General features: G+C 35.4%; 2 protein-coding genes across 4 annotated transcripts in view; both read left to right on the forward strand.

Moving 5' to 3' along the window:
• Nucleotides 1-16,379, forward strand: part of tp53i11a (tumor protein p53 inducible protein 11a) — a 79,136-nt gene extending 62,757 nt beyond the window's left edge. For both annotated transcript variants that reach the window (XM_007232903.4, XM_007232904.4), the window contains exons 5-7: nucleotides 3,360-3,450; nucleotides 8,937-9,038; nucleotides 11,570-16,379. In XM_007232903.4, the coding sequence (XP_007232965.2) occupies nucleotides 3,360-3,450; nucleotides 8,937-9,038; nucleotides 11,570-11,703 (327 nt within the window). In that variant the 3' untranslated portion in view covers nucleotides 11,704-16,379. The remainder of the gene's footprint in view (nucleotides 1-3,359; nucleotides 3,451-8,936; nucleotides 9,039-11,569) is intronic.
• A 5,963-nt stretch (nucleotides 16,380-22,342) lies between these two features.
• The window catches only part of cd82a (CD82 molecule a), a 59,779-nt gene continuing 58,927 nt past the window's right edge, over nucleotides 22,343-23,194 (forward strand). For both annotated transcript variants that reach the window (XR_007424781.1, XM_022670095.2), the window contains exon 1: nucleotides 22,343-22,501. The gene's annotated coding sequence lies outside the window, so the exon portion shown is untranslated. The remainder of the gene's footprint in view (nucleotides 22,502-23,194) is intronic.

Raw genomic sequence — 23,194 nt, forward strand, 5'->3', positions numbered from 1 at the left:
CAATCGCCTTAGGGGTTAATTAACATCCAGGATATCTCCTCTGAGAAGAGATATATAATAAAATATAATATATAATACAGCATTAGGCACGAACGCAGGAGAAACCCCTGTTGTTGGAGAGGATGAACAGAGCAGTTAAGCCTGTGGGGCTTTAAACATTGTAGGAGTGCTGACTTCCACTAATTGGAATGAGCTGCAGCAGAGCTGCTGTAAAGCCCACTGGTGGAAGGCCTGTCACAATCATTACAATATCGACTTATTGTGCAATATATAGACATGACCCCAGTGATTTTTGCTGACCTCAATAACCCCCATTGTGTTTCATTGCGTGTGTGTTTGTTTATTAATATTTTAGCCAGGCACACAGCAATCAATGCGTCAATAAAGGTGCATATTTACTAGTGGTATGCCTTGACAATATAGCAAATACAGCTCTAAAATTTTTTTTAAAAACCACTCTGATTTTGCTATTTATAGGTTTATGTTTGAGTAAAATGAACATTGTTGTTTAGTTCTATAAACTACAGACAACATTTCTCCCAAATTCCAAATTAAAATATTGTCAATTAGAGCATTTATGTGCAAAAAATGAGAAATGGCTGAAATAATAATAATAAAAAAAAACAAGTTCATATTCATATAGTTTTAAGTTTAAGTTTAGAAATCAATATTTGGTGGAATAACCTTGTTTTTTTTAAACACAGTTTTCATGCATCTTGGCATCATGTTCTCCTTCACCAGTCTTACACACTGCTTTTGGATAACTTTATGCTGCTTTACTCCTGGTGCAGAAATTCAAGCAGTTCAGTTTGGTGGTTTGATGGCTTGTGATCATCCATCTTCCTCTTGATTAGATTCCAGTAAAATCGGAGAAACTCATAATAAATAAGTGGTGTTTTTTTTTTTTTTGCATATTAAATCACAATATTTCCTCAAATTAGATTACCTTATTTACCTCAAAACACATGATTGCAGTCAAAATGCATTAGTACTGACAGCTTCTGAAAAACTATGATAAAATGATAAAATACTTATAATTAGTCCAATGCTGAGTATTTTTTTCTAAACTTTATTTAGTTAAATTGATTAATTACAATGTTTGTAATGGAATTTGCAGTTGGGCCAGTGTTCTTTAATTTTAATCAATTTGATAAAATATTGTAATATTGCCCACCTCTAACTAGAGCCGTAAGATATGGGCAATGCAATACTGTTGGATAGTGCTGGGCGATATGGGGAAAAAGCATATATCACGATATGGAATTTTTTATATCACGATAACAATATGTATCATGATATACCACATATTCCAAATTTATTTCAAAGTGACATTAAACCCAACATTCACAAATGAGATTTACTACCTTTTATTGCAGCAATATATATGTATTAAATGAAAACAGATGAGCAGTGTTGGGAAGTAACAGATTACATGTAACGGCGTTACGTAATCAGATTACAAATTATAAGTAACTGTAATCCGTTACAGTTACTGCTTCAGTAAGTGGTAATCAGATTACAGTTACTCTGCTAAAATAAAAGGATTACATTGCGGTACTTTCCTATTTTTGCTCTTCCAATCCAACACTGACAAAACGCAAATAACATTTTGCGGTGAATACGCTCTGATATGAAGGGGAACTGTCTGCCCCTCCTCCCGTCACGCTGCACACACACACACTCACACACACACACACAGGGAGGAGGGGCAGCGGCTCACAGCGGCTCCACGCTCACACAACGAGACGAAATTAACTGACATTTTGGTCAACGAATAAAAAAGAGACGAAAATGTTTGGCAGGGACGAAATCCAATCAGAACTGATTTAGGTCTGTGAAAGGTAGGGACCAGTTAGGAAGAGATCCAATCACTGCTACTTTAGCGAAGGTGGAGTACCCGCCTCTCCTGTGCTGGGTTACTGCTGGAGATGAAACTAGATCCTTTAAAAGTTTTTGCATCTACAGCTCTGTTTAAACTATAATTTAACTATTCAGTTGTTTTATGACCTGATTTCTAGAGCAAAATTTTAAATGTAAAATATGTATAGTCACACACCTACAATAATAATAATAATAATAATAATATACATTAAATCATATATAAATATATTTCACTTTCAAACATTAACAATATTACTCAAGTGGTTATTAAACGTTTCATTTCGTATACATGTAGAGTTAATAATTCAAGGGAACTGATGAAAAAGCATTTACATTTACACCCTTTTACAGTTTAGTCGACTAAATTTACTGTAGTTTTAGTCGACTATATTCTTATGACATTAAGTCGACTAAAACTAAAAACATTTCAGATGACTAAATTGTGACTAAAACTAAATACTATTTTCGTCACAAGACTATGACTAAAACTAAATCACAATTTGTTGTCAAAATTAACACTGGAGGCAAACCTGCAAATAGATAGCTTACGGTTGTTGTTACATTGTTTGGTTTTAAATGGTTTTATCATCAATTTATAGAAGTGTTTCATAAAATTGTTTGATGAAATGGTTTCATAAGTATTTTTATAGAGTGATTGAAAAGGCTGTTTTATTTGTTTATCTATTTGTTACATTCATTCAGGCTTAAAAAAATGACAATATTTAAAGTAATCCAAAGTAATCAGATTACGTTACTCACTTGAAGTAATGTAACTGATTACGTTACAAATTACATTTTGAGTGATGTAATCAGTAATCTGTAAGGGATTACATTTTAAAAGTAACCTTCCCAACACTGCAGATGAGGTAGATGCAGTAGCTCATTTTTAAAACAATGCGTCTCCATTGTTCAGCTCTCATGAGTTTAATAACCACATTATGAAGCTTTTTTGCGAAGATTACTTTATTACCACTTATATAAAACAAGTTTATGCAAAGTGACCAGGCCAATACATCTCATCGTAGCCTACTTTATATATTTGCATAAATAATTGATGAAATTACTGTAGAAACGATAGGGATAGCGATATTTATCGTCATATCACACAGCACTACTGTTGGATATCCTGAAATGAGTGTGAAACACAATTAATTAAGAGCCTTAATTAGTTTTAGCTTGAGCTTAAGGGTTTTAAAACTTGGTTTGGCTACACTATTTAGTTTGGTGTGAGTGTTCAATGTGGACCTGTACTAAATTATTATTAAGTAATTAATTTTCTCTTTTAAAGGGTGTTAATGCAGTATTATGCTATTATATTATTATTGTAACAGTGCCATTTAATTTTTTGTAACATAACATTAATATTGTTTATCACAATTATTTCTGGAACAATATATCATCTAAACAAAAACCCATTACCACCTCAGGACCTTCTGTAACTTTGTACACTATGAATAATAGTTTGCTGTTGGTTTCAGGCCCTGACTTTCCCCAACCAACTCTACGAGGTCATCTTTGAGCTCACCACCACCCGGATCTCCATCAGACTGTACGGAGGAGCTCTTTTAAGTAGGTTCATCCTTTAAATATCTAGTGTTGTTGGCCTAGTATCTACACTGATATACTACATGTTATGGGACTTGAATAATTATCGTGTCCTATGACTTTTGCCATGTCTCATGGTAGCTTAAAAAAGCACTGCACTGACCTGCTGGATATGGTTAGATAAGTATGTGGCGTTTGCTGTGTTGAATATGGTTGAGATTTCTGTTGAACGTTGCTTGTCTGTTTAAATGGACAATTCTAGCCATCTATCAACTCAACCGGGCCCGAAATTAAAAAGTAATTGCCCATCCCCAAAACTGAGTTCAGAGCCAGACCTGTAGAATCAAGAAATCTCAAAAAGAAGCACATTATTATACCCCCATCTGAATAAACTCAACAACAGATGAAAAAAACAGTCATTGATAGTCTATCAGCCTGGAAAATGTTATAAGATCATTTCTAAAGCTTTGGGACTCCAGAGAGCCACAGTGAGAGCTATTATTTACTAATGGAGGAAAAAAAAACATGGAACACTGGTGAACCTTCCCAGGAATGACTGGGCTATGGAAATTACTCCAAAAGGGCATGAACAACTCATCCAGGAGGTCACAATAAAGAAATCAGAACAACATTTAAAGAACTGCAGGTCTTACTTGCCTCAGCTAAGGTCATTAACTGTGTTAATGATTCAATAATATTAAAGAGACTGGGTGAAAATGGTCTCCATGGGAGAGTTCCAAGATAAAAAACACTGCTGACCTAACAGGTTACAAAGGATTGTCTCACATTTACCATCAAATATCTTGATTATTGAATTACGTGTGGAATTACGAGACAAAAGTTGAACTTTTTCGAAGTTGTGTGTCAATTTGCATCTAGCTTAAAACTCACACAGCATTGAATTAATTCTGCTCTTAAGCTCAGGCATACTTGGGTTCTGCAGCAGGACAATGACTCGAAGCACACCAGCAGGTTCAGCTCTAAAAGGCTCAATAAAAGCAACATGAAGGTTTTGGAGTGACCTAATCAAAGTCTGAATGAGATGCTGTGGATGATCTTAAACAGGACGTTCATGCTGGAAAACTCTCCAATGCGTCTGAATTAAAACGATTCTGTAAAGAAACGTGGACAAAAATTCCTCCTCAGAGATGTGAAAGACGTGTTGCCAGTTAACCATCAAAAACGGTTGATTGCATTCATTTCATTTCTTCTCAGCAAATCAAGATATATATGTGTTTAAGGCACATCGCCCAGCCCTACATGGGTATACCAATATCTATTCATAAAGGCTGCACCAGTCTATCATATGCATCGCCGTGCCTCAGTGTAGTAGCACGACCCCTCTTTATTCTCACTCACTGAAGAATGAATTAATCTATTCATGGCTCCGTAGATGGAGGTGCCCTACTTTATTTTCAGTGCTGGATGAAAGTAGGATTGTAAGAGGTATGAATATTTAAAGCCGAAGCTTTAAAAATGGATGACTGTGTATAGGCCCTCTCGGACTCATGTAGGGCGGGCTGCTGGGCAGAGCGGCAGCAGTAGGCCCTTTAATCACCCCCCCGCCAAGTCTGGGTCAGTTACGTGCAGCAACACCACCTAATCATGCCCCCTTCTCCTGGATGTCCTGCAGAAAGCCACAGGATGTCTGATAATGTATGACAAGGAGTTAGCTGGAAGATAGTTGCAATGGAATGAAGCTTTATATGTCTGAATGTAATGATTAGACTATAATATTAGAGTTAAAGTATATGTTTATTGTGAAAAATTCTCTACTAACAACAAAAAAACTCATATTTGAGGGATGACTCGTAGCTTTATAAAGGGTTATAAATGGATTAGTTCGCAGCTCATATGTGGAGCATCTTTTGCTGGAGTGGAGAGACAGTAAACAGCTGCTCTGAAGTTCATGTTCAGGTCCAGGAGGTGAAGAAAGGCCAGGTGGTTTGCTTTTGCTGTTTTTTTTGCAGCTATAGCTGCACAGCTGCACCAAGAGATGCAGTGTGGGTTCGAGAGAGAAGCACGTAGCGCTAATGCATAAAAGCATAAAGACGCATGAATTCCGCTTGATTTGACCGTTCACATTCATGTCCCATGTCCATGGATCTGATACATATCCAATTTAGGACCACATGTGAAAGTGACTCAAATCTGATTTGAAAAAAATCTGATTTGGCACATTCATACAGAAATGAAAAAATCTGACCTGAGCCACATTGAGCAAAACAATCAGATTTGTGTCACTTCAGCCTGGTGATGTGAACGTAGCCTAAGATGCTGTGGTATGGAAGTGTACAGAATCTGTGTAAGTTACAGCTGGGCCTGTAGATCCTGCTGTACTCTCGTAGGTTGCTGAAGCTGTCGTTTCCAGCTGCTCCCATAAATGCTAGATTGGCGATAAATCTGGCAACTGTTTTGCTGTGTGTGGGTGAGCATTATCCTGCTGAAAAAAATACCTGTTGGAAGCCCTGATATGGTGAGAGGCATTACATGTGTCTGCAGAATGTCCTGGATGTCCACACATATATATATATATATGTATATATATATATATATATATATATATATATATATATATATATATATATATATATATATATACATATATATATATATATATATATATATATATTTTTTTTTTTTATAATTAATTAGCATTTTATTGCAACGAAATAAGTATCTGATCACCTACCAACTAGCAAAAATTTTGGTTGTGATAGACCTCCTGTAAACAATTTTTTTTCCATTGATAATTGAAATGAGTTCCTTTGAAGTAAATAAACATACCAGTGCTCCCCACAATCTTTATAAACCTTTCAAAAACCTTTCCTAACCTTTAAAAGACGTTTTTATTGCTGTCATTTCCTCTGCTGCAGCACCCTCTCAGGTTTAACTGTGCTATAGGCGAGGATGATGTTTCTGCGAAGAGGGACAAGTCGAATGCACTGCATTCAATGAAGGATGAATGAGGTCATGTATTGCAAGATTTTGGCCAACAATATTCTTCCATCAGTAAGAACATTGAAGATTGAAGAGTGTTGTGGGTGGGTCTTCCAGCATGACAATGACCCGCAACACAGCCAGGGCAGCTAGCCAATAGAAACCCAATAGAAAATATTTGGAGAGAGCTGAATTTATAGATGAGGAAAACATGCAAAATCAGCAGTGTATCAAATACATATTTCCCCTGTTTAGTGGCAGTATAATCGTAGGTGATTTACTGTGTTTCTTATTCAATAGGATACCAGTTAGTTTGTCTTTCTGCCCTCTGGCTTGGCTGGCAGTACCATGCAGTGAATATTTCCCTCTCATCTGTTTAGATTAAAGCATTCCCCTGAGCTGGAAGACTGATCAGCCTGGTAATGGGATGATACGCACTATCCATCTTTCTCCTGTTTCAGAAGCTCCTCTGGCTCTAAATGTAAGCAGTGCTTTATTTGATTGAACCAGCCTCTGCATGTTTACGTTGGTGCTGGTTTAATGCGGCTGTATCCCACGTCTCTCAGCCCGCGCGGCTCCTGGGCTACAGTAGCTCCAGTGGTCTTTGTTTGAGAGCTGGTTCTTGGCACAGGCTGGTACCTTGTGTTCCCACCGAGCAGCAAGGTGTGACTGTTCCTCTGTCACATCAAAGGCCATTGAGGTGGTGCGAACCTCTCCAGCGGGGCTGGGATAATCCTGCTGGCAGATGGTGCTGAGGAGGGGCGATGAAGACGCTGGTCTCTGTGATATCCATATCCGGCACGTGGGAGGAGATCAGAGGGACTCTCTATTCGTGTTTTTTTTTTTTTTTTTTCTCCTCCTCCTACAGTGAAATCAGGACCCCTGTCAGAAAGCCCACGTTCTATAAAGGACCATCCTTTGAATTTTAAAGGGGAACTAAACCTCAGCTACACTTTGAAAAATGCTTAAAAAAAAAATTGGAGGGTTAGTTTGGGAGGGACACTAGGTGATGTATGGGTTTAGGGGCGGGGCTGGAGGGAGAGCTGATTGACTGAGCTGCAGCTGCAGCACAGTGTTGCCAACTTAGCGATTTGTTGCTATATTTAGCAACTTTTCAGACCCTCTAGCGACTTTTTTTGTAAAAAAGCGACTAGCGACAAATCTAGCGAGTTTTTGTGGTGTAATTGGAGACTTTTGGTGACTCTGAGATAAACACATGCTGTTCAGTTACTGTCCGCAGCAAGCAGCGGGGGCTGCCGTGAGCCCCGCCCACAACACTCACAGTGCAGTCTCTCACAGTCAGAGCACACCCACACCGCTCCACCAACACACTGTAAATAAACTGTGCGTGCCCACAGCCGCCGCTGACTGACCACGCCCCATATTTACAAAGCAGGATATAAATATAAGTGTCTTCAGTGTGACACGAAAAGAAATCACTGAATTGAACTCACACAGTCTCAGTCAGTCACTCACCTCCTCCACAGTGTCTGCCTCTTTGTAAAAAGCTAAATATCTATTGAACCATTGAACAATTTGTCTATAATAGGTTTTGTAAAATATTTGTAAAATTTTGTCACATTTGTAAAATATTTAACGTGTTTTTTACTCACTTTTTTCTCTCCCACAACCGTAATCCTTTACAGCTTCAAAAAAATGGGTTATTCAAATTATGCGATGACGTCATTTAGCGACTTCTAGCGACTTTTAGGACAGCCAATAGCTACTTTCCTTACTGAAGAGTTGGCAACAATACTGCAGCAGTGTGTCTCTGATTGCATGCACCGGATTATAAGGCACACTGTATTTTCTGGTCTATTTTTTTTATATATATATATATACATAAGGTGCACCTTATATCACATAAGGTGTATTATGCAATACTAGTAAGGAACAGGGGTGTCGCCATGTTTTCCTTCTAATTCAACAGGTCTCGCCTCTGGGTGGCAAGACCTGTAAAGCTAAACTAAGCTAAGTAAACAAAATTGTAATTATTTTAGTCAAATAAGTACTGGATGTTAATCTACACCAATTTCTCTCCTGAAAACTGTTTATTTGGGTGAGTAAAGCACTTCTGTTTATTAACAGGTTAGATTTACAGATTTCCACTAAGGCTGGGTGCAGCAATATTAGCATAAGCTGCTAACCGATAGCGCTACACACTGAGGAGTACCAGTTCACCCCATGTAGCTTGTTTTTACACTGTAAATGTGGAGACTACAACGCTTATAGATTAGTCTATGAACAGCAAAAGAGCTAGCGCTTAGTGCGGTTAGCGGCTAATGCTAATGCTACTCCAGCAGTGCTAGCCGGGGTAAGCAGTAGGCTACAGGCTGATAATACTCATCTCTGAACGGTTAAAAGAACTAGTACTGCAGTTAGCGGCTAATGCTAATGCTGCTGCACCCAGCCTTAGTGCTGGAGAAACTTCACTAAAAACTCACTCTTATAACACTGTTCTTCAGTGGAGTGGCTTTACTGCCCCTTTATACCTGACTGGTAGAATTCTTGGTTAGTATGATGTAATCAGGTGCGTAAGTGTTTGAACCCTGGTCTGTGTGTGTGTGCAGGTATCTCGTTAATCCTGTGGAACGGCCTCTACACCGCTGAGAAGGTCATCATCCAGTGGACTCTCCTGACCGAGGCCTGCTACTTCGGAGTTCAGTTCCTAGGTACACTTCACTCCCACTCTAGCTGTTCTTTCTTTCTTTCTTTCTTTCTTTCTCTATGTATATTTTCTTTCATTTCTTTTGTTTTGTATTTCTGTCTCTTTCATTTACTTTCTTTCTTTTATTCTTTCTTTCTCTATACTTTGTCTTTCTCCTTTATTTTGTTCTGTATTTCTTTCTTGGTTTCTCTATATTTTACTTTCTTTCTTTCTTTCTTTCTTTCTTTATTTACATTCTTTCTATCTTTTTATTTACTTTTCCTTTTTCTTTCTTTAATTTTCACTTTATTTCTTTTTCATTTTTTATTTTGATGGTCTTTCTCTTTCTTCTTCTCTGTCTGTCCTTATTGTTATTTTTTATTTTTATTCCTTTCTCTTTCACTATTATTTTGCTCCTTTCTTCGCTTCTTTCTTTGTCTCTCTTTCTTCTTTCTTTTTGCTCTTTGATTTGTCTTTCTTTTTAAAGTTTGTTATTCTATCCTTTCTTTTTTCTCCTTTCTCTTTTTTAATTCTTTCTTTTGTTATTTTACCCCACTTTCTTTGTTTTTGCATTTTTCCTTCTTTTTCTCTTCTTTCTTTCTTTCTTTCTTTCTTTCTTTATTTCTTTATTTATTTATTTTTCTTTATCTTTTTCTCTTTTTAATTTACCCTCTTCTCTTTCAATTTACTTTTTTGTCTTTTTCTTTGTCTTTCTTTCTTTCTCTTTTATTCACATTCTTTCTATCTCTTTATTTCCTATTTCTTTTTCTTTCTTTAATTTTCACTTTATTTCTTGTTCATTTTTTTATTTTGATGGTCTTTCTCTTTCTTCTTCTCTGTCTGTCCTTATTGCTATATTTTTTCATTCTCTCTCAGCATTATTTTGTTCTTTCTTCGCTTCTTTCTTTGTCTCTCTTTCTTCTTTCTTTTTGCTCTTTGCTTTTGTCTTTTTTAAGTTTTGTTATTCTTTCCTTTCTTTTTTCTTTTTTTCCCCTTTCTCTGCTTTTCATTCTTTCTTTTGTAATTTTTACCCCATTTTCTTTGTTTTTGCATTTTTCCTTCTTTTCCTCTTTATCCTTTGTTTCTGTATTTCTTTTCCTTTATCTTTTTCTCTTTTTAATTTACCTTCTTCTCTTTCAATTTACTTTTTCCTCTTTTTCTTTTTCTTTGTCTTTCTTTCTTTCTTTCGTCTTTAATAGTTTTTAATGCTTTTTCTTTCTTGTTCTCTCTCTCTGTCTGTCTCTGTCTTTTTTCTTTTTCACTGTTTTTTTTCTTTCTCTTTCATTGTTTTTTTTTCTTTTTCTTTTATTATTTATTTCTGGTGCTTTTTCTTTCTGTCTTTCTGTTCTTTATTTTTTTATTTTTTGTCTGTTTGTCTGTTTTTCTCTTTACATCTCTTTTTGATAGTTTTTAATAATCCTCTCTTCAGTGGTTTAGCTGCTCTGTATATCAGGTAGTGTTAGAGGTTTTTTTTTTTATGAGCTGATCTCCTGCGCTGCTCTCAGTATCAGTACTGAATGAACTGCAGTATCTGGGATTATAGCGCCCTCTACTGGCAGCACTGAGATCTCTCAGACACGTGTCTGAAGTGTCTGAATGCTGTTAGATTGTTTCTCACAGGAGGGCAGAGAGTCATGGCCTACATTAATAACCACACACAGCTGCAGGATTATATCATATCTGTTTAAAAGGTCAATATCAGTATAATGTGTCTTTTCATACAAACACTCATTCATACCTCATATAAACAAGATCATCAAAACTGCCTTTTATCACTTAAGAAATATTACACGAGTAGGATCTCATCTTCAGTTAGATGATGCCAAAAGGCTGATACATGCATTTGTTTTTTCTCACATTGACTACTGACTGCAATGCACTACTAACAGGACTTCCTAATGCTACAATAAATAAACTCCAACTTGTGCAAAATGCAGCAGCAAGAAAATTACTGACACATACCAAAAAACACGAACATATCAAACCAATTTTAGCTTCCCACCATTGGCTACCTGTTTCTTTTTAGAGTCAATTTTAAGATTGTATTATTAGTCTATAAATCAGTTAATGGTTTTGCACATTCATACATCTGTAAATATTTGTCAAGCAAACTATTTTACTATTTTTAAGAAAAAGCTAAAATTATATCTTTTTACATTAGCTTTTAATTAGACCTTTCCTTAATTATTATTTTTATTATTTATATATTATAACTGTTTTATTATTTGGTTCTGATTTTATTTTTACTCTATTGTTATCTTATTTTTATTTTATAGCGTTTAATTAGATCTTATTTTTATCTGTCTGGTTTGACTGTATTTTCATTCTATTTTAATTTTCATTCATCTGTTTTTGAGTATTACATTTTATTATTTATATTTTATATTTATCTATTATTATTATTATTTTTTTAATGCCTTGCTTGCTTGTTGTGCTTGTGTACTATTTCTTACTCTATTTTGCTCTATGTAAAGCACATTGAGCTGCATTTTTATGTATAAAAGGTGCTCTATAAATAAAGTTTAATATTATTATTATTATGTTCTGTGTTTACAGTGACGGCGGTGTCTCTGCTGGAGATGGGCATGCTGTCCAACGGCGCTGCGCTCCTCCTCCTCAGTGAAATCTTCTTCCTCTTCATCACGGTATCTTACTACTACCAGCTCGGCCGCCGGGCCAAGAAGATCTGAGGCGGTGCGGCTGATCCTCGATTGAGCCGTTCTGCTCTGCAGATAAGCGAGATAAGCGTGATAACTGACTCCACACAACTAATTCCATTTTACACACAGTAACTCTTCTGTCTGGACCAAACGAATCCGAGCGTGTAGAGCCGGGAGTGTGTACAGCTCGCCTGCGCAGCACGCTGGGCTCTGTGGTGAGTGTATAATAAAGAAGAGCATTGAGGTAATCTGTGGAGGAGGAGTCTGGGGGTCTGGGGAGGAGGTTTCTGGTCATGTGATGATGATGGTGATGATGTTCTGATGTTTTGCTCTGTGATTCTCTTTGGTCACGTTTGTGCACTGGCCCTGAGTTTAAGGGATTTATTTAAGAGTGCAGATTACGCCTCACTAGATGTAGATGGATGACAATTTGATTTAAATTGATATAAATAATGATAAATGTGGTATTTTCCAATATCTGATGATATGTGTATTCATTCTTCTAATAGTCTGTTGCTAGAGATACATTCACACAGCAGGTAAAAGTGTCCCAAATCGTAGTTTTTTTTTTAGTGTAGCTGTTTATGTGCTAAAGAGCAGCGCTTCACAGGAAGTTTTGGTTTCATTATATAAAGTTTTCAGATTTACATGAGCTATCAACTAGTGGCTGCAGCAGGGCTTGATATTGCAGCTGCACCCTTCTGTTGCTGAAACCCTTACTCATTGCTGTCATCCATTTTCCTATCTAATACTCATTATTTCATTTCGCTTGACGTAAATCACAGGAGCTATCAAGGAGTTCCAGTGGCAGCAAGTGGGCTTATTACTGAAATTGTATTCCAGCTTGGTGTAAAAGAATTACACATTATTTGGCAACACCCACATCTATGTCCTTGGTTTCCTGTGGCCACATTCTTTAAACATGTATCATTAATGTGATCTATATCCTCCTGTTGCACATACTCTAAACAAGAAAGGGATACGTTCTTCAGTCAGTGCACCCAAACCTTTTTTTTTTTTGCATTATTTTTTTTGTTCCTTGTGTTTATTTAATAAAAAAGCAGCTTGAGTTTGCTAGTTAGGAAAGATGTAGACAGAAGAAAATCAATATGTTTATTCTGATGCTTCGTCCTGTAACAGGGATGAATGTTTTTCCACCTGTTTTATGGATTTATTTTTTTATTATCTTAACATTTGAAAATAAATTACTTCAAATGTAGTTTGAACAGTGACATCCATCTAGAAATACTATTATGAGGTCTGTTATCTCATTATCCTTCCACTGAATCCCTTACTCACTGCTGTCGTCCATTTTCCTTCTCCTCAGACAAAGTTGAGTTGGATTGAGATCAGATTTGGGCGGCTTTTACCTGCTGTGTGAACATAATGCCTACATTTGGATTATATCTGTTCTTACAGTCAAATAAAGTACATTTACATTAGTTTTATTATAAAATGTTTGCAAATGTTGCAATGGTATTATTATTATTATTATTATTATTATTATAATTCGTACTCCATGTTTCCCTGATGACAAGAAGTCTAAATAGGTATAGTAAAGAAAAAAAAAACAATGCACTGAATTTTCTTAATTTAAATGTGTGCATCATTTTATTATTAAAAATATATATATTACAGCAACACTGTTTTTCTGTTTTGTTAAAATAAAAAAAAGGTTTAATATGAAAACTTTGTTATGTTTTACTTTTTTAAACAGTGTCAAGTAGTAATAATACATTTTCCCATCTACAAAAAATGGCAGTGTGCCAAGTCCTGCTGGAAAATGAAATCCATCACTGATCATCAGTAAATTTTATGTTTCATTTGTAAATCAAGGGATCAGAGTCTGGAGGAAGAGTGGAGAGACACACAGTCCAAACTGCTCGAGATCTAGTGTGAAGTATCCACCAATCAGTGATGGTTTGGAAAGACATGTCATCTGCTGGTGTTGATCCACTGTGTTTTATTATCAAGTGTAAAGTCAGTGCAGTTTTGTTTTCACACAAAATCTTACAGCACTTCATATCTTACAGCTTCCCTCTGCTACTGACAACTTTTATAGAGATGCAGATTTCATTTTCCAGCAGCACTTGGAACACTGCCCACACTGCTAAAAGTACTAAATAAGGTGTTATATAATATTCAAATTTTCTGAGACACTGATTTTTGGGTTTTTATTGGCTGTGAGCTTCATAATCATCAACAATAAAATAAAAAACACTTAAAATAGACCACTCTGTGTTTAATACACCTATATAATATATGAGTATTATATATTTTGTAATATATATATATTATCATATTTTGAAATGAATTATTGAAATAAAGCAACTTTTCAATGATATTGTAATTTTTTGAGATGCACTAGTATATTTTTTATCTGGAAATTATGTACACATTTAAAATAAGAATAATCAATGCGTTACTTATTTAGTGTATAATCTTTAATAACACACTGTCAACACTAGAGGGTGGGAATCGCAGGGCATCTTATGATATCATCACCTTCCTTAAATAATTGCCCATGTAATTTTTTTGCCATAATTTATTTGTTTGCATTGATACTCTTCCTCTTTAGGATAACGATCTATGTGGAGACTTTAATTAATCTGATTTATTATTTCTAATCAAAAATAAAATGTGATCTAGGCAATTTTAACAGGTTTTCAATACTGAGCTACCTTCACTAAACTAATCTCCACCATTCAGTTCTCGTCCCTAATCAGAGAATTATGAGTATTTTACTATAATATAAAGTTTTTTTCTTATTAATAAAGGCTATAGGCTGTAAATATTGCTGATATCATGATACTGTGATTCTGCGATACTCAATATATATCACAATACAATTATCCAAATAAGTAAATACTAGGGGTGTCACGATTCTCTAAATCCTCGATTCGATTTCCGATTTTAGGGTCACGATTCTATTCGATTCGATTCTCAATTTTCTTTTTTCTTTTTTTTTTTATAGCGGAGAGGCTTATTTCAAAAGGTGGGCTTGATATAAGTGATGCAAAGTGATACAAGTGATCTGTAATACACCACATTAGACATGGTAAAAATCTAAATAATTTAATTAAGATATATATGTAATGTCATCTAGTGGCTTCTTTTGGTAGCAGCAGTGTGCACTATTAAAACAGCAATGTGCAACATAACAAAATATATAATAAAACAATACAGGAACAGTCATGTACAAAATAATAGAACAATTAGAGCCTTAACAAACTGAACTCTATCCTACTATAACAGTTAAACATGAAAAATAAGACTCGGTCTCTGAGAATGAGAAGTTTTTTTCTTTAATAAAGATATATTATTAACTTTATCTGAGAGAAAGATGCTCCTTAAGATACCAAAACTATTAACATATTTGAGGCTAGACAAAACAACAGTTATTTTTATATTTTCACGTTTTTCTTTAAGAAGATGAGAATGTTCACATTCTCTGGAGAAAGGGCTGCTCTTTGAGCAGTCGCAACGTCCGCGTTGTGTACTGCGCCATGTGCGTAGCGCGTGTGTCGATCTCCTTTTTGACTCTGAGGTTCGAGACCATGACATAATTTCGATCGATTTACAGAATTTAACAACTTAACATAACTTTATTTTTTACCGCAGGTTTACTAACCCTATTCATTTGATTGTAGCGCCACTTTAGTAACTTTAGTAAGTCTAATTAGGGACGAGTTTTAGGAAGTTTAGAGCACATATATAGTAATATAGATATTTTGTCCCACTTCTAATCAACACATTTGCAGGATGTTTTCCTGAGGTTTTAAAGCACAGTCTGTGATGAGCTCCTGAATGGATAGTATTTGTATATGGATTCTATATGATGTATTAAATATATATATGTAGTATGTGCTGAAGGCATGGTACTATTTTACTATGTTCAGTGATGAGCATATGCTGATATGCCACATGTTATGGGACAGGAACTAGTATTGTCTGCGTTCCATGACTTTTGGCATATCGTATTGAAGCTATAGAACTCACTGCACTGAGCTGTGGGATATGTGTATGGTAATGAGATTCGTTTATGATGTACAGTACCAGTCAAAGTTTGGATACACCTTAAAATCAGTGTTTTTGAAATTATTATTTAAATAAATATTATGCATTGTAGATTTTAATACTAATATAATAAGTCATCCAAACTATGAAGAAAAATATATAGAATTATGTGTTCAAAATCCAAAAAAGTGTTAAAAACAAATCAAAAATGATTTATATTTTACATTCTTTAAAGTATGTAAAGCAAAGCATATTAGAAACGCTATGGTGAAACTGGCACTCATCAGGACCGCGAGAGTTACCAGCCTATGAAACCACAAGATAAGAGCCACCTAAAATTTTTAAGTTACTAAATGATTCCTTATGTGCTCCTTCATAGTCTGGATGACTTGAGTATTCATTTCAAATGTAGGGAAACAAAGCCTTGCCATGAGCACGTGGCCAGTGTTCAGCCTCACATTTATAAGACAATGCCTCACAGCTTATACAGGTGTAAGCATTCCCAAGCCACTCCGTCCCAATAGGTAACACATTACGTCCAATTTAAATACTGATGTCCCATGATTTTTGGCATGTCTGTGCATAAATTAATGTGTTTTTTTCCCTTTTGAGAGATTATAAATCAATATGTTTATTGAAGTGCTGGACGTGGGTGGTGTATATGAATTAAAGTGCCCTGATTAATGATTGGTTTGTGGTCACATGGTGTTCATTATTAATGCATGAGGGGGGCGGGGCCATGCTGCGTAGCTGTGGTGTAGCACTACAAATGTAGCATTTAAATAAAACGCATAAAATCACATTAAATACTATTTGAATCTTCTTTTATGGAGTATTATAGTAGGTTTGAACTCGTATGGCATTATTAATGTACTTATTTAGCTCCGTTTTACCATTTTTCTCTTTATTTTCCTCATTTAGTTACAATGAAGAAATGTATACATGCCATATCTCATGGGACAGGAGCTAGCAGGTATCCCATGACTTTTGGCATGTCTCATAGAAGCTAAAGATCACTGCACTGGCAGGTGGGATAGGTGTGTGTTTCTGCAAGAGCGGCTTGTCTGGTCACATGGACAATTTTGGCCAGATTCCACCGGTCACCATCATTACCACCCACTGTGCTCGCTTACCACTGCCCACTGTGGGTCGTAATACCTTCTAATTTATTGTGTTATAGATGAATTTTGCTTAGTACAGATTTAGTGGATGCACAATCTCTGAACATCTGCTTTGATATCCAGTCAAATGATTAAATTACTTCTTTTTATTGTCTTTTTTGTAAAATCATGACATCCTGTGTCTACTTTTGTAGTGAAAATGTTTCGACATGCTTCAGAAATAAATGCAAATAAATTTTTCAAAAGCCCTCAATCTGACATGCTCTTGGTTTTATTTTGTGGAGTAAAGTCTGATTAATGCATTGCAGGCCTGTAATAGTGAACCTCACTCCAACTTCTATAATTTACATCACCTTGCCATGAGCACACTGTGAGTCAGCTTCACTCACAAGATAACACATCACAGCATATAGAAGGTGACGGAGTTTCTCAAGCCAAGCTGTCCACTGAGGTAACACTTCATGGACAGTTTACATACTGCTGTCTCGTGACTTTTGACAGTTCATAGTGTATACCGTCCCCTTTGAAAGTAGTTGTTTTAGAGTTTTTCTTTACAGCACTTACAATGTTACTGTCAATAACTGCTATGATTTTCTTTGGTCTGTTTAACATCTGTTATTTAGTACACCAGTGACGACTTTCTTCTTCAGGCCAATATTTTTTTTATATTTTTTTATATTCTTTGGCCAATATTTCTACAATGGCTCTGATTGATTTTCTATCTTCTCTCAGCTTCACAGTGGCTTGTTTTTCACCCATAGACAGCTCTCTGGTTTACATGTTGGTTTCTCAGCTTTTATTATTAAACCTAAATGATTTCAGTTTACAGCAGAAATAAAGGGATTTGTCCTAACTGTTCCAATACTTTTTAAGAGGACTGTAGTAACTCAGTATGTAAATCAGCAACATGGTAGTTAATTATTTTATACAAGACACAATGCTATACCTAAGAAAATATAGCCATGGGGGAATGACTACACACTGACGGTTAATATAAGATCTGTGTGGACATACTCAGGTGCCAACACAAGTAATACTGTAGTTTTTGCACTATATGGTGCACTGGAATTTAAGGCGCATTATCAGTAAATGACTATTTTTTGGTCTATTTTCATACATAAGGTGCATTATGCGACACTAGTAAGGAACAGGGATGTCATCATGTTTTCTTTCAAAATTTTCTCTCGCCTATGGGTAGCAAAATCTGTAAAGCTAAGCCAAGTAAACAAAACTGTAATTCTTATAAAAAACATTTCTTACGAATCAGACAAGTCAAGCAAGCACTGGATGTTCGTTTACACATTCTCTACTGAAAACAGTTTATTTTGCTGAGTAAAGCACTTCTGTTTATTTAGAGTAAGCTTAGATTTGCAGATGCCCACTAAAGCTGGAGCATTGGCGTTCTCGGCTAATGCCACCCGACAGAGCTACACTGAGGAACCCCTGAGTGTTCCAGTAAGCCAGGAAGATATTAGCTAGCGGTTTAATCCAGGTAGCTTGTTTTAACACAGTAAACACGCAGGCTACAGTCCAATATACTCACCTGTGGACGGCCAAAGAGCTAGCGCTTAGTGCTGTGGTTAGCGGCTAATGCTATTACTGCTCCAGCAGTGCTATCCGGAGTTAGTAACGGTACAGGCCGATAATACTCACCTCTGAACAGCCAAAGAGTTAGCACTCAGCGCTGTGGTTAGCGGCTAATGCTTATGTGGTTTCAGCAGTACTATCCGGATTTAGCAGCAGGGTACAGACCGATAATCCTCACCTCTGAACGGTGAAAGAGCTAGCATTTAGCGCTATGGTTAGCAGCTAATGCTAATACTGCTGGAGACTTAAACCGAAACTACTGTATAACACTGTAGTTCAGTGGAGTGGCTTTACTGTTGCTTAATACCTGACTGGTAGAATTCATACATGAAGAGCCCTGATCATTTTTGGGAAAATTAAAGGAAATTAAATTTTAAGTGCCCCTTATAGTACAGAAAATATGGTAGTTTAATCTCATTTAGTCTCATTTTTAATAAGAAACTTTTAATAAAGTTTAGTTGAGGCAGTGAGTCTGGTGTAGTGGAAAGTGCAATTAAATATTTTTTATTTGCTCAGCTCACATAAAAATCACATTTTAGAGATTTTTATACTGTAAAAATGCCCCTTAAAGAAAAACAGATCTACTACAGTATTACCCAGAGGTGGAAAAAGTACTTAGTAATTAAGTAAAAGTACCTTTACTTTGCTAAAATTCTACTCGAGTAAAAGTACCCATCTAAAAATCTAGTCTAAATTTAGAATTTACTTTAAGTAAAAGTTACATAATTACTTTTATTTATTTGGTGTAAAAAAAAAAAAAAATACAAATCATGAATTAAATCTTTTTAATGAATTATTATTCCAAATAATAATTTGGACCTTTCAGGCATTATTTGTTCAGACCACCCCATAAAACATTTTCAAGAACAAGTGGTATAGATTTCTATGATACATTTTATTTTTCTTTACTGTTAAAAAGTTAAAAGGTTATGGTAATATAGGTGACTATAAACCGTAGTTTTACAGTTCATTATTATATAACTTGCCATTGCTATGCTTTAACTGCTATTTTTTTTTTTTTTTAACATCCAAGCAGATTGTTTAATGTTCTCATTAAAAACTTAAGGAATTATCATGAAAAACAAGAAATCATACAAAAAAGAACACAGAACAAAAGAAAATGTTTTTATTCAGACAATTAGTTTACCGCGCAGCTTTTTTTCAATGTAGTAAAGTAAATTACTTGTGTCAAAATGAACTTAAGTAAAAGTAAAATTACCTATTTTAAAAACTACTTTAAAAATTACAAATTACTCATAAAATATACTCAATTACAGTAATTTGAGTAAATGTAATTCGTTACTTTCCACCTCTGGTATTCCCCATATACTATACTACACTGTAGACCACACTGTGCTGTGTACTTCGTGTACGTGACGTCACACACACTGTACACACAGACACTTGTGGAGAACATGGTGAAGATGAGTCATCTGAGCAGATCACTTCTCCACAGATCTGTAGAGCTGTGTGCGTGTGCGTGTGTGCGCGTGTGTGTGTGTGTGTTTTCTTTTACAGCTCTTTGTGAAGAGGGGGTCTGTGTCACCACAGCCACCGCAGTCACTGCTGCTACTGAATCACTGCTCCACTGAGTCACTGTGGGTGAATCTCCTGCTGTAATGAATCGTTTTACAGAGTGCTGGTGATTAAGCAGCTGAATCAGGCCGAGGGGCACGAGAGCGTGAGCAGGAACAGCTGGGTGATCAGTGGGCACAGGCACGGACAGGTGCTGCACTGTTTCAGCTCTGACTGTATAACTGGACCAGCTTATGTAGCTGATGACATCATACTGTACGCATCATACACTCACTCACTCACAGTGCTGATTAAACAGTCGGCACTCTCATCCAGCAGTGGGAGGAGCTTCAGAGAGATGGACAGGCCAGCAAACACAACACAACATACCAGCAGTGTTGGGCAGGTTACTTTGAAAAAGTAATTAGTTATAGTTACTAGTTACTTCTCCAAAAAACTACTAACTGAGTTACAACACTATGAAAGTAACTAGTTACCAGTTAAAGTAACTATTGCATTACTTTCGTGTTACTTCAGGTTCAGCAAGGCCATGCTTTATTCTGTATTGAATGTATTTTCTACATTATAGATTAATATTAAAGACATGAGACCACTGATTGGTGGAAACGTCACACTAGGCCTCGAGCAGTTTGGACTGTGTGTCTCTCCACTCTTCCTCCAGACTCTGCTCCCTTGATTTACTTTAAATAAAATGTAAAATTTACTGATGATCAGTGATGGTTTGGAGAGACATGTCTGATATCTGCTGGTGTTGATCCACTGTGTTTTATTATCAAGTCTAAAGTCAGTGCAGTTTTGTTTTCCAACTAAATCTTACAGCACTTCATGCTTCCCTTTGTAAGGGAGAAAATAGATTCAACTGCAGTGCAAAATATTTTTGTTGGACACTTTTTTATTATTTTATTTTTTTATACATTTTCAAATGTATTGATAAATGCATTGTAAAATAAACAACGATTGTATTTTTAATTGAGATTTTTAATTAGGCTTAATTACTGTCTGGAAAACTGGCCCATAATAATAATAATAATAATAATAATAATAATAATAATAATAATAATAATATACTGAATGGAGCTTAATCATTACAGAGGGTCCTGTTCTATTAGCAGTGATGTTCTTCCAATTCCAGGAAAATATTAAACACAGGATGTTTTTTTTATCATTTCAGCTAAAATGTCGTCATTTCCTCCTCCAGTTCTCTGAACCATTTCCGGTTACAGGTGTGTTTGTGGCGGGAAGATCACAGGTGTGACAGTTCTGTCTGTTCTGCTTATCAGTTCCCTCCTGCACTTCCACCCAGCGGCCGCGGGGCGGAGCCCGAGAGCGCCCTACACTCCAGCTGTAGCCATGTGGCGCTGTGAGAACGGGTTAATGACTCGACTCCACTGAACCGATTCTTTAAACGGATCTGATTCAGTGAGTCAGTCAGATAATCAAATCATTTAGACACAAGCTCATAATAATGATCAAAATCATGTTAAAATATAGCCTATTAAAACATTACTTCAAAGAAATGACCCACATGAAAAAAAAAAACAAATATAGACATATATTTAAAATATTTTAAATATATTTCAAATAATTCCAAAATACACAATAAAATCTAAATATTTAATACACACTAAAATATATTGCAAAATAAACTGCTTAGTCCTATTTACCAAATATATTTAAATATATTTCAAATACATTTATTTTTTATTATATACAGATATGAGATATATATTTATTAACAAATATACATTTAACAAAAAACAGTGAACTAAAATGTCAAATGTAAAATGTTTACAAATACATATTTAGGTGTACATTTTAATATATATATATATATATATTTTATATACATATTGTAATGCTTTAATGTAGATTAAATGTTTAAAAATAAGATAAAAAAGAGCCCATCACATTTTAATATAATTTATTTATATCCAGCCAAACAATGTATAATAATTAAATAATTAGATGATTTAAGTATTAAATGTAAAAAATATACAACATTTATTTATCGAATATATTTTTGCTATGCATAGGTATGTTTATATATAGGTATATGTATTTAGATATTGAACAAAAATACACCTCTTCTAATTCAATGTGCTTCTTTCTTTCTATGATTTTGTACATGGTAAATTTAATATTGAAGACAAAATTAAAGATATACAGGAACACATTCAGAATTATATTGTAAACAAAAAGTATTAAACAAACCAGAATAGATTATTTATTATTCAAAATTCATAAAATTCCATCTAAGCAACAAAAAAAAAACAACTGTCAGGAATCATTTTTTTAACATGCAAAAGTGTTTGATTCAATCAGATTCAGACTTGGTTCAGATTTAGAATCGGTTCTACTGATCAACTGATTCACTTGGAATGAGTCGGTTCTCTCTCTCGAGTCGTTAGTGAATCAGTTCGGCAGTGTGGAAGGCAGGATCAGTCTCTGCGTGTCTCAGACTGGACTCAGATCTCCCACTCTCTCAGGCTCCCAGCTGCTCCACTATACTCCACTATACTCCACTATAGTATACTCTACTATACTCCAGAAGAACCCGAACACAGCGCGTGAGTATCAGCTCTACACTCTCCCAGCTTTAACTCAGAAACGCACGCGGAGGGACTGTGTTGTTTGGGACAGACAGGGTTCAGTTACCTGAGTTCAGTACTCAGAGAGTTTCAGGTGTTGAGCTGTGTTGAGTTGCGTTCAGTTGTGTTGCATCGTATTGATTTGTGTTGAGTTGAGTTGAATTGTGTTGTGTTGTATTAAGCTGAGTGGAGTTCTACACACTCGCAGCTTTAACTTATAAACGCACGAGGGACTGTGTTGTTCGAGTTCAGTATTCATAGTGTTTCAGGTATTGAGTTGTATTCTATTGAGTTGGGTTGCATTGAGTTGTGTTGAGTTGTATTGTATTGTGTTGTATTCATTTGTTTTAAGTTGAGTTGTATTGATTTGTTTTAGTTGAATTGTATTGATTTGTTTTTAGTTGAATTGTATTGTGTTGTATTGAGTTGTGTTGTATCGTACAGATTTGTGTTGTGTTGAGTTGTATTGATTTGTTTTGAGGCATGTTGAGTTGTATTGAGATGTCTATTGAGTTATGTTGCGTTGTATTCTATCAAGTAGTCTATTGAGTTGTGTCGAGTTGTATTGCATTGAGTTGTATTGACTTGTTTTGAGGCGTGTTGAGTTGTATTGAGATGTCTTGAGTTATGTTGCATTGTATTCAATAAAGTTGTCTATTGAGTTGTATTGTA

Source organism: Astyanax mexicanus, chromosome 16 (assembly GCF_023375975.1).
Source record: "Astyanax mexicanus isolate ESR-SI-001 chromosome 16, AstMex3_surface, whole genome shotgun sequence".
Lineage (NCBI taxonomy): Eukaryota > Metazoa > Chordata > Actinopteri > Characiformes > Acestrorhamphidae > Astyanax > Astyanax mexicanus.